This window comes from Pelophylax lessonae (genome assembly GCF_965119305.1).
Source record: "Pelophylax lessonae genome assembly, chromosome: 1".
NCBI classification, from domain to species: Eukaryota; Metazoa; Chordata; class Amphibia; order Anura; family Ranidae; genus Pelophylax; species Pelophylax lessonae.
Window position 1 is genome coordinate 103,685,969 of NC_138768.1, and position 12,639 is coordinate 103,698,607.

At 46.7% G+C, this 12,639-nt stretch overlaps 1 protein-coding gene across 1 annotated transcript in view; it reads left to right on the top strand.

The window, feature by feature from the left end:
• Positions 1–12,639, top strand: part of DDX4 (DEAD-box helicase 4) — a gene marked incomplete at its 5' end in the record, with an annotated part of 317,760 nt that overhangs the window by 240,856 nt on the left and 64,265 nt on the right. Inside the window, one exon of the mRNA XM_082243122.1 lies at positions 686–785. Within this exon, the coding sequence (XP_082099248.1) occupies positions 686–785 (100 nt within the window). The remainder of the gene's footprint in view (positions 1–685; positions 786–12,639) is intronic.

Genomic DNA, 12,639 nt, shown 5'->3' on the forward strand with positions numbered 1-12,639 from the left:
GCTCCTATTAGAACGGGTCTGCAGCTTCCCTATGGAAGGCGACCTGTGAGGCGACTAGGTCGCCTTAGTGTGAACGGGGGCTTAATGTGTGCATCATAAAGAGATTATTTAAAGGCAGAAGGTTTTTTTCTTAATGCTTTCTTTGCTTAAGATAAAAAGCTCCCTGTGTGTAGCAGCCTACCCATATCCCATCTCTGTCCAGCGATGTCCGGGACTCTCCCTCCTGATTGCCTGACACAGCCGCAACGCCATTGGCTCCCGCGGCCTCAAATCAGTTAGCCAATCAGGAGTGAGAAGGGAATGGGCCAACCTGCAGCTCCGTATCTGAATGAACACATGGAGCTGCAGCTCACTCAGGTGCCCCCAATAGCAAGCTGCTTGCTGTGGGGGCACTCAATAGGAGGGAGGGGCTAAGACCAGCAATGTGGGATCCGAGAAGAGGAGGATCCTGGCTGCCCTGTGCAAAACCAACTGCACAGAGGAGGTAAGTATAACATGTTGTTTTTTTTTTTTTTTTTTCCTCAATGACTTTACAATCTCTACTCTTTCCCTAATGAGCTCTCAGATGCATTTACCAGTACCATGCAAAACCAAGTCCATACGTTTCAGAGCTTTTTTAAGGAGTGTGTTTGTTTTTAGAGGTTTATTTATATCACATTTTTCTTTCTCTGTTAAATTCATTTAGGTAGTGAACGAACAATGGTGTTTGTGAAAACTAAGAAGAAAGCAGATTTCATTGCTACGTTTCTCTGTCAAGAAAAAGTCCCATCAACTAGCATTCATGGGTAAGGGTGTGTGCTTCCTTTTTACCATACCAGAAAGGGAGGTGCTGCCTGCAGCAGGGCTGGACACTGCACCTGTCCTTTCCAGGTATGCTAAAACACTGGGATGGTCACAATGCAGTCAGACATCTGAAAGTTGCTACATAGAAACAAATGCATTTCAGGGGGTATTATTTTTGCATCTGTGTGCCATTTGGGGAGATTTCACTACACAGGAAGTGAGGGGAATCTAGTTTTCACTCACTAGAACTTATATCTCCATTGGAAGATTTCCCATCTATGCATGTTCTGGAGTCAACCCAAAATAGTTGTGTGTGCGATTTTTATTTTTTTGTTTGTTTTTCTTTTTTTACACATTCACCTTTGATGATGGTAAACATGACGGAGGTTGAATTCTCCTAAGGGCTCTTTCACACGGCCGCTCCGTGTGTCCGCAAATCATTCTATTTTTTTGCGGACATAATGTAAGTCTATGGCATTGCGGATGTCAGCGGAATACCATCCGCTGACATCCGATTTTCTTCCTTTCAGTTCTGTTCCATTTTTTGGAACGGAACAGAACCCTATTTTTCCTCCGTTCAAAAAACGGAAAGGAAGGAAAATCGGATGTCAGCGGATGGTATTCCGCTGACATCCGCAATGCCCATAGACTTACATTATGTCCGCATATCATCCGCAAACTGATGGGATGATATGTGGGCATACGGAGCGGATGACACAAATGTCATCCGCTCCGTGAAAAAAAAAAAAAAGTCCCGCAGCGGAGCTTTCACACGGAGCGGCCGTGTGAAAGAGCCCTAATGGAACAAACCACATTAAAACCTGATGTGGTCTAATCCTACTTCACTTCTGTCTAAAACTAATAGTTTTGCCTTAAGATATAATTTATTAAAAAAAAAAATATATATATATATATATATATATATATACACAGTATCTCACAAAAGTGGGTACACCCCTCATATTTTTGTAAATATTTTAATATATATTTTGTTGTGACAACACTGAAGGGATGACACTTTGCTACAATGCAAAGCAGTGAGTGTACAGATTGTATAACAGTGTAAATTTACTGTCCCCTCAAAATGACCCAACACACAGCCATTAATGTCTAAACCGCTCTCAACAAAAGTGAGTACACCCCTAAGTGACAATGTTCAAATTGGGCCCGAAGTATCAATATTTTGTGTGGCCACCATTTTTTTTCCAGCACTGCCTTAACACTCTTGGGCATGGAGTTCACCAGAGCTTCACAGGTTGCCACTGTTATTCTCTGCATACAAGAGAAAAGGCGGCACACCAAGCGATGGCTCACGATGAAAAGCTTTATTGAACAAGGATGCAAGGTACAGCAAAATAGATGGTAGCCATGTTTCACACGACTCACAGCGTGCTTGTTCACTATAACAACTGCAACAGAAAATCCAATTTAAATATGTGAGCTGCAGGTGTGTCCACTCACTTAATTGGAAAGTCTGTTGCTTCCATTCTGCTACATCAAACAATCAGATAAAAGCAACATGGCATTTGACAATACATATAATATAGCAAGCACATATTTGTATTTAACATATACTCCTAAATGAGTACAATATGATATCAAACCAATATTGCACAGACATGAGAACAAGAAAATCAACCATCACCTATAGTGACAAAGGGAATTTGTCTAAAAAAGTGTATGTACGTAACAAAGTAAATGTGTACATGTATATAAAAAATGAAAAAATTGTGTCTTGTGAATATATGATTACAAAAAAAGGAATGATGAAAACAATTAATTGGAAAAAAAGAGAAAAAGTAACTTTCATCCTAATATAATAGTATAAATATCTAATCCTGAAAATATTAGGTGAATAAAATGAAAGTGTCCAAATAGCACATGAAATATTCATGTTTAAAAAGAAACCAACATATATATCAATTTTAATATTAATACTAGTAAAACCATAGTTAGATGTAATAAAATCACTTAATGGAGAATAACCACTCCGAAAAAGGACAAAAGGCCAGAAAATCTGATAAACCCAAGCTATCCGTATAGACACCCGACTTTTGCACACTATTTTTAGACGTGGGAGTATGATTGTAACGTTCAATCTGCTTCCAATCTAGTGTGTGGGGAAAGAAAAATCTATCTCTTTCCAATCTGGTATATAGACAATGGAAAATTAGAATATATAAGCAATTATACATATTGCTTATATATTCTGATTTTCCATTGTCTATATACCAGATTGGGAGGAGATAGATTTTTCTTTCCCCACACACTAGATTGGAAGCAGATTGATCGCTACGATCATCCTCACATGTCTTCATCAATTATATAGGATTGCTTCTAAAAATAGTTTGCAAGAGTTGGGTGTCTATACTGATAGCTTGGTCTTTCTGATTTTTTGACCCTTTGTTCTTTTTTGGAGTTGTTTTACTCCATTAAGTGATTTTATTAATCAAAAAAGGACCAAGCACCAAGAAACTCGAAGCGCAATCACCCAGCGCTCTGTACTTGTCAGCAAATGTGCTCATGCGCAAAGATCAGCCGCCTAAATCACCACAACATACAAAAAAAGGTGCATATAAATACACAAGCGGCGCTATACCTCAAACTATCGCTCAGAATGAGTAACATAAACCTATCGTGTAGGTATCTAGTAGAGAATAAATATACAATAAAATATATAAGCATATAAAAGCAGTAAAACATATAAATTGGTCAGAGTCCGTGCAATAGAAAGTCCATCACCAACAATGTTTCATGTAGGCATGCTATACAGTATTCCAGGTATGGCGCTGCTCGGTGTACACCTTCACCTCACCACTTGTGAGACACCCGAGTAAATACGCTTACCAGATGGCTTAATGGTTAAAGCCTGTAGAACTAATCCGCTCTGGACTCTCCCACTTATTCGATCCCTATGTGGACTAAGCGTGGCTGTGATGTCCTCAAAGATGCGGTGCGTATGGAAGGAGTAAAGATACACATAGGGCAATACCGTATGGATAAAACATGCACCTTTGATTACTCCCCCCCTCGCCCATTACACTCACATCAAGTCAAAGAAAAACCAGCACGTGTGAAAATGTATGGCGCTACGGTCTCTGCTGGCTGCTTACCGGACTCCCGCTTGCTCGTCAGCGTCCCGGAAGTTGCCGATCCTCGTGGCCGTGCTGAGTCCCGTTGCCAAGGTGACCGCACAAGTCACCGCACTAACGCGTTTCGTCAGAGGACTTCAACGGAGAGCGTTCTTGCGCGGTCACGTCACTCCTATTTATCTCCTACCTCTGCCCGAACATTAACCCCTTCAGCAGTCTTACAACCGCGATGGAATGTAGGCGTCATTGGTACTCATTGATAGCGGGACCCGAAGACTCAGGAGCCCTCTCAATCAACATATATGTTATATACGTATTGCTACATATTACACGCATGGTGTTTGCATGTCACTGCGTTTGCGTTCATAGTGTTTACAGCCGATTCTATAACCTATTTCATACATATCATAAAGGTCAGCAGTCAACATTTTGTAAGTGATTTTATTACCTCAAACTATGGTTTTACCTGTATTAATATTAGAATGGATGCATATCTGTTGGTTTCCTTTTAAACATGATTTTCTCTGTCGCTCATTGACAGACGCAGTCTTCTTGATTAATATCAAATAGGGGTTATGCTGCCCTCTACAGGAGTAGGACTAGGCAGAAGGAAAACGTTCTGGCCACACCTTAGGGGCAGTCCCAGAGGGTATATCCTCTCTCTCTCTGCTCCAGGAAGTCAGTTTTTTTCTGTCTAGTTAGGAGTAAGGACCTAAGTTCCTTGCTGGGACCTTTGGTCCTGGCAAGATTTTTTTAGAAACTTTTTAGGCAGCTTTTTTCTCCAGTTGTTCCTGTGAGATCTTCAAGCAAGTGTGCTGAAACTGGGCGACGGGCTGGATGCTGAGATCCAGTGGTCACCCCAGTCAGCCTGCGAGCGCGTGCAGGCCCTAGCTCCGCGCTTGGTCGGCCGCGACCTAGTTCCACTGGACAGGGACTGACCTTGCGAGTTAAACGTCTCGCCTGGACGCCAGCGACCAGTTGGGAACTGAGTCACAGCGTCCGAATTGGTCGACAGCCCCCCCACTTCGGTGGAGAGGGGTTCTGTCAGGAGTTGGCGCCCGCCTGGTTTCGGTATGTTGAGTAAAATGTTCCCCCTCTCCCTCTACGGGTGTGTTGGTGGATGCGGGCCCCTCCCTGGGATGGTCACTATCCTATAACAGGTGTTACAAATCCCCCATTTGAGTGTGATTTTGTGTATAAGAAACCAGGAGGCTTGGTTTGGGAGCTGACTATCTAAGGTCACTGTATGAGGGTGCACTGTTTAAGGACCATGACTGAAGTCAGTGGCTGGCATTACTGTGAATGATGGCCATGTATGGGGGATAGATCCTACCTGATCATAAGGCTGCAATACAGGCCGATGCCTGGGCCTAGATTACCGCCATCCTCCCACACCTCCCGCAGGCCGCACAGGCCGATACCATCCTCCGCAGGCCGCACATTGCAGCAGGCTGCTGCCATCTTCCCATAGGTGACAGGCCGCCGCCATCTCCCGCAGGTCGCCATTTTGGCGTAGCCTCGTGTCTCCTGCATGGGGGCGGCCATTTTGAAAACGCCCAGCTACCTCGAGGAGGGGCGGAGCCGCCTCCTTTACCCGGGAAAAGTGCTAAAAGACTTCCTGTCTGTAACAAGACAGCGCTGAGAGCAGGTGGATAAAACTTCTGTGCATCAGGTGGGGAGCCTTGGGGTCTCTCTCTCTCTGTGGGGTCCGGAATAGGTACACTGAGGGGCGCTGTTGCGCTGGGGGATTACAACGAAAAAAAAAAGTTTTTTCTTTGCAATTATTTTTTTTGTTTGCTGGCAAGTGTCTTGTATAATCATGGACCCTGCCACACATGTATCTCCACCTGATCCCCTCGAGGTGGCCGCAGGGCCCTCCAGTACCCCATTTGTAATTGATGCATTATCTACAGTTTTGGAGACTTTGGTATCCCGGGTGGAGGTGGCCTGTCAGGGACGGGGGTCAAGAAAGCGACCCCCGCCTACCCCTATTTCATCTGATACTTTAGATTCGGATTCTGAGCTGGTCACTGCAGCTGCAGGTCCCTCCTCTTGGGCTGTGGTCTCAGGTAATGTCTCCTCAGACAGTGAGGAGGACGTTTCTGCCTCCGCCATAGCGCAAGAAGAAGCGTTGGTGGACGCACTAGTTGTAGTTGTCCTGGAAACCTTAAGATTGGAGGTTACACCGGCAGAGGTAACCGAGACGGAAATTCCCTTTTGTACCAGTAAGCCTACCAAGATGGTGAAGGTTTTTCCCTTACCCAAATGCTTTGGTAATAAGATTAAGGAGGAATGGGATCATCCCAAACGAACTCTTGCTATTTCCAAACGCATTGCTAGGCGCTATCCGTTTGAGGAATCCACCATTAACAAATGGACGGTACCACCAGTGGTGGACCCACGATTTCCAGATTAAATAAAGCCACTGTTATCCCGTTGGAGGACGGTCCGTCCTTTAAGGATCCGGTGGATCGGAAGGTGGAAGCTGAATCCCGCTCTGTTTTTTCCCTGATAGGATCAGCCTTTAGGCCAGTGGTGGCCATTGGTTTAGTTTCACAAACATTGACAGAATGGGCCAAGTTGTTACGCCGTGACTTAAGGGGGAGAGGTATCCCCCCCGGCAGCATCCGATTTGATGGAGCAGATCATACAGGGATTACAGTTCATCTGTGACGCCGCTTTGGACGCAACTCCCTTGTTAGGGAATGCATCGATGTCAGCAGTAGTCCTCAGACGCGTGTTGTGGTTAAAGTGCTGGTCGGCGGATCAAGGTTCCAAGAAAGTCTTGGCTAATCTCCCTTTTCAGGGGGATCGCCTGTTTGGGGCCACCCTAGATGAGATTATAAAGGATCTCACTGGGGATAAAAGCGCTTTTTTGCCACAGACTGCTAAGGGTAAAGGACCTCGTAACAGACGAAGACCTTCCTTTTCCGCTCATAAAAGGTTTGTTCGCTCCGCTGGGGCGAGCGAGAAGGGCAAAGCTCCTTCAGGGGGTTTTAAAGGACGCTGGTCGGGGAAACACAAGTCCGGCTCAGCCAAACCTGAAGATAAAACCAATACAGCCTGAAGGTACGCCCCCACCCATCTCTGGGGTGGGGGGACGTCTTCACCGGTTTCCAGATCCATGACTTTCCTGAATCCCGGACAAAGGGGTTCAGGAGGTCGTACGGTCAGGATTCAAGATCGAGTTTCGATCCCTTCTACCGGTGCGATTCTTCCCTTCCAACATTGGTATGCTACAGGGAGCTGTTGTTCCCTTTCCTTGAGCAGAACATTTTCTTCACTTTTTTCAAAGATCATTTTCAGTTCCCTCCAGGAGAATTCTTCTAAGGGAGATTCTTTTCTAATGGAATCGGGATCCCGATTCCCTGGACAAATGTGTGGGAACTGAGAATGATTAGACTGTGTCTGATTTACTGGACCGAGCAGCTCCAGGGCAGCCCGGTTCGGATCCAGTTGGACATTGCCACGGCTGTGGCTTAGTTCAATCACCTAGAGGATTGGCAGGCAGATTATCTCATCCATCAGACTCTGGATTAAGGGATAGGGTCCCTTCATCCAGGGGTATTTCACCAGCTGTGCCTTCATTGGGGCACCCTGAATGTGGATCGGTTGGCATCTCGGCTCAACAGGAAGGTGCGGAGGTTTTTAGCACGCGCCCGCGATCCTCTAGTGGATGCAAAAGGCGCGCTGATCGCCCTGTTGGGGCAGTATCAGCTACGGTATGCTTTCCATCCTCTCAAATTTCTGCGGGAACTTCCTCGCAGAATAGAGGTGGAGGGAATTCCAGTTTTCCTGGTAACTCCGGACAGACCTCGTCGAGCCTGGGACGTCAACTTGGTGTGGCTACCTCACAGGACTCGTCTGCACTGCTGCAGCGTCATGTCCCTGGCTCACGGCACTCCGTCAGGAGAGGACAGAGGTTTATCCGTGCATGGACGCTCCTTGGAGACTTCTTCTTTGCTTTACAATAGCTGGCTTCAACGGCCTGGCCATTGAGACTCAGGTACTGAAGGACAAGGGTTTGTCAGCTTCAGTTATTCCTACTCTAATTAAAGCAAGGAAAGCGACTTCCAGCAAAGTCTATTATCGCACATGGAGGTCTTATATTGCGTGGTGTGAATCTCTTGGATTTCCCCCACGTACCTATTCAGTGACCCGAATCTTGGCCTTTCTGCAACAGAGAGTTGAGCAGAAATTGTCCTTGAGCACTATCAAGGGTTAGGTTTCAGCATTAGCAATCTTCTTTCAAAAACCTTTAGCCACTCATTCCTTGGTGAGGAATTTCATCCAGGGGGTGCGACCCCTAGCTCCACCAGTGCGCGCACCCTTACCACCCTGGGATCTTAATTTAGTGTTGTCGGTTCTTCAGAAACCTCCCTTTGAAGATATTAGGGAGATTCCCTTGCTTATGTTAACCCAGAAGGTGGCCTTCTTGGTGGCTATCACTTCTGCACGCAGGGTGTCAGAACTGGCCGCATTATCTTGTCGTTCCCCATATCTGGTGGTTCATAGGGATAAGGTTGTGCTTCATCCGAATCCATCCTTTCTTCCTAAAGTGGTTTCAGAGTTTCATCTGAATGAGGACATTGTATTGCCTTCCCTATGTCCTAAGCCCAGTCATCCTCGGGAGTTTGCGTTACATTCCTTGGATGTGGTTCGGGCAATCGGGGTATACCTGAAAACTACGGACTCGTTTCGTAAAACATATTCACTTTTTGTGATCACGGATGGCCCCAAAAAGGGGTTGCCTGCATCTGCCGTGACTATCTCCAAATGGATCAGACAGACGGTGGTACAGGCTTATTCTATTAAGGGTCGGAATCCTCCGTTCCCTGTTAAGGCGCACTCAACTCGGGCGCTTAGTGCTTCCTGGGCCTTCCGCCATCAGGCGTCATTGGTCCAGGTTTGCAAGGCGGCTACCTGGTCGTCGGTTCATACCTTTACAAAATTTTATAAAGTTGATGTGATGGCATCGGCGGATGCCTCTTTTGGCCGCAAGGTTCTGCAGGCCGCAATTTGAGGAGACCGTTGGTCTACCTCGAGGGTTTTTTTTCAGTTGAGTCTCATCCTTCTGTTTGATGAGCCTTTAAGACTTCTAGTCGGCACCGGTTGGGCCTTCTGGATTTAAAATTTGATTTCTGTTATCCCACCCCTCATTTGTGGCACTGCTTTGGGACGTCCCTATTTGATATTAATCAAGAAGGCTGCGTCTGTCAATGAGCGACAGAGAAAAATAGATTTTTGTAAAATCTTACTGTAAAATCCTTTTCTCTTAAGCTCATTGACAGACGCAGTACCTGCCCTCTGTTTTTAAGTTGGGTTGGGTTAAATTCTCTAACACTGCTTTGTGACATAACTGACTTCCTGGAGCAGAGAGAGGATATACTGCCCCTAAGGTGTGGCCAGAACGTTTTCCTTCTGCCTAGTCCTACTCCTGTAGAGGGCAGCATAACCCCTATTTGATATTAATCAAGAAGACTGCGTCTGTCAATGAGCTTAAGAGAAAAGGATTTTACGGTAAGATTTTACAAAAATCCATTTATTTTATGTGTTATTTGGACACTTTCGTTTTATTCACTTAATATTTTCAGGATTAGATATTTATACTTTTATATTAGGATGATTATACTTTATTTTATCATCATATTTCACTTTATTTTAATAGTCTATTAAATTCCCTTTTCTCTTACATCCTCCGACAGTCGCCGCCTCCTCTAAGTCATCACAATTGGGTATTGTCCACCTATCCGTAGGAATAGCTAGGCATATAGACTTAGTCAAAAGACAAAAGGCATTGGCATATACACACCCACGGGGGCTGTCCCATCTGGTCAATACCCCCCCTGCATCACCACTCCCAACTCAGTTTTAGTTTGCCTAGCATCAGGAATAGTTCAGGCTACCTTGTGCTGGGGCTTCAGTCTCAGCCTTCCTAAATCTTTTATTTGATTTTCTTTTAAATGTCAGTTTTTTTCTCTCACTTTACTAGCTGTTTATTTTGTCAGCTTTAGTGTTAGTTTATTCTTCGGATGAAGATGGATCATGCGGTGCTGGGATTCGGACTGGCCGCCCTGGTTCTCCAGGGCACAGAGGGTCAGATGGACCAAGAGCCCGCCATCGAGCGTTCAGCTATGGTTCGCCCTGGCATTACGAACGACCCATCCCTGTTCGCTGCAGGGATGCAGCCGTGAGGTGGCTACCTCACAGGACTCGTCTGCGCTGCTGCAGCGTCATGTCCCCGGCTCACGGCACTCCGTCAGGAGAGGACAGAGGTTTATCCGTGCATGGAGGCTCCCCACGCCATCGGGTACAGGTAAGTACTTTCTGTGTGGGGCCTCTATCTGGGGTGGCAGTCTGTGTTGCTGTGTCCCCATGTCTGTGCCTGTGTGACTCCCTGTGCGATCCCTGCGGGGTTCGCTTTGTGCAGATCTGTATGTTTTTGCTGGGGGTCCCTGTCCCTGTGTCACCTTAGGTGCATGTTTGGGGGTACAGACTTGAGTGATGTGCGGCGACCGCTGCGGGGGTATGTTCGCGCTGTCCGCCATGTTTTTTACTGCACATGGATCTGGCCCCTCTGGGGCGAGTATACAGATCGTTTTGGCGCCCTCCGCCGCCATTTTGTGGGCTGTAGAACGTTCGGTTCGGCCGCATGTCAGCGGCCATCTTGGTGTAGCCTCCAATGCATTTCCTATGGGCAGCCATTTTCCTGAGGTCTGGCTTATAGCCAGCCCCTTCCAGCAGCTTTTCCTTTTCCTCTCAGGCAGCAAGGACACAGGTAGCAACGATCTGCGGGCTCTGCAGTGTATCTCTCGGTCTTCTTCTGTATACTGCTGGCTCAGTTTTCTTTCTCCTTTTGGGGGTCTTCATAGCTGTGACAGTAGCGGTGGGCTGCGCACTCCGCAACGCTATTTAAGGGGACAGTACACTAATTTCTTGCACTGTAATTTTTTTCTTGTCTTGAGCCATGGATTCTCAGGAAAGCAAGTTTCCTCCAGTTTTAGTGGGGGGCCCCAGTTCTCCTGTGGCTCCGCTGCGACCTGATCTGGCTGCTGTGGTTGCGACTTTAGTGGCAAATATGGAAATGCTGATGTCTGAACGGGCTGCGAGAAAACGGCCCAGGCTGTCTCTCTCTTCTGATTCAGATGGGGATATGGCTGCTGCTGCGAGCGTGCCCTTTTCAGGGTCCCGCTCATCCCTGGACCCCCCAGGGTCTGAGGGGGAGGTTGAAATTGAAGGTGTTGACACGACACATCCTCCCCAGGGTCACCTGAAGAACGGGCGACCATGGATGAGTTAATTTTTTCTGTTAAAGAAACCTTGCATTTAGAGGATGAGCCCAACCCTCCATTGTGTCCTCTTTTGGGACGCACAGGACCCGCAAGTCTGCGCAGGTTTTTCCCTGCCCAGCTGAATTTCATTACACTGTTGATGAAATGTGGCGCAAGTTAAAACGTCCATTCGTGGTGCCTGGTCGATTCAAATTGCTTTATCCTTTTGCGCCGGCTACAGAATCGCGATGGTGTGTGCCTCCACAGGTAGATCACACTGTGGCCGTGTTGAACAAGGCTACCTTGGTTCCTACTGAGGATATTCCGGTTTTCCAGGATCCCACGGAACGGCGGTTGGAGTCTCTAGCCCGCCATTCCTATACGGTGGCGGGTTCGTTGCTCAAAATGCAGCCTTAACCACTTGCCGACCGCCGCACGACTATCTACGTGGGCGGTCAGCCCCTCACAGGCAAAGTGACGTAGGTCTACGTCGCTCGCCTGTGAGGGTTTAGGGAGCGAGCGCGCGCCGCCGGAGGCGCGCTCCCGCTCCCGCGTGGTCACGGACCCCCCCGCGCGCGTGACCGGCGGACCCGATCGCCGCCGGCCACTCTGCGATCGGCGGGGGAGAGGGAGATAGTCAGGCAGCTTGTGTAAACAAGCTGCCTGTCATTCTCCTCTCTGTATGAGAGCTGATCACATGGATCTACTATGTAGATCCATTGATCACTCCTCATACAGTTGAAGCCACAGCCAATCACAGTTAGAATCACGCCCCTAGGGACACACACAGCCCCTCCCTCTCAAATAAAGTTAACCCCTTCACTACCAGTGCATTTTTACAGTAACAGTGCATATGTATAGCACTGATTACTGTAGAAATGTCACTGGTAACCCCAAAAGTGTCAAAAATGTCAGTCAAGGGTCCGATCTGTCCGCCGCAATGTCGCAGTACCGCAAAAAAAATCGCATATCGCCGCCATTACGCGTTAAAAAAAAAACAACAAAAATGACAAAAATCTTTCCCTTTGTTAGTAAACGCAATAACTTTTGCGCAAACCAATCAAAATACGCTTTTTGCGATTTTTTTTTACCAAACATAGGTAGCATAAAACAAATTGGCCGAAAATATTAAAAAATTTTGATTTTTACATTTTTTTTTGGGGGAATTTCATATAAAAAAAAGGGAAAAATATTGCTATTTTTGCAAAATTTACGCTCTGTTTTTGTTTATAGCGCGTGATCAAAAAATCGCACAGGTGATCAAATACCACCAAAAGAAAGCTCTGTTTGTGGGAAAAAAAGGACGCCAAATTCGTTTCGGTACAGCGTCGCACGACCGCGCAATTGTCCGTTAAAGTCACGCAGTGCCGAATCGCAAAATGCCCTCTGGTCGTTTAGCAGCCAAATCCTCCGGGGCTTAAGTGGTTAAATGAGGCTCCCTTGGTGGCTCGCCTCTCGAGTGTCGCGGTGCTTAACCGGCGACTGATATGGCT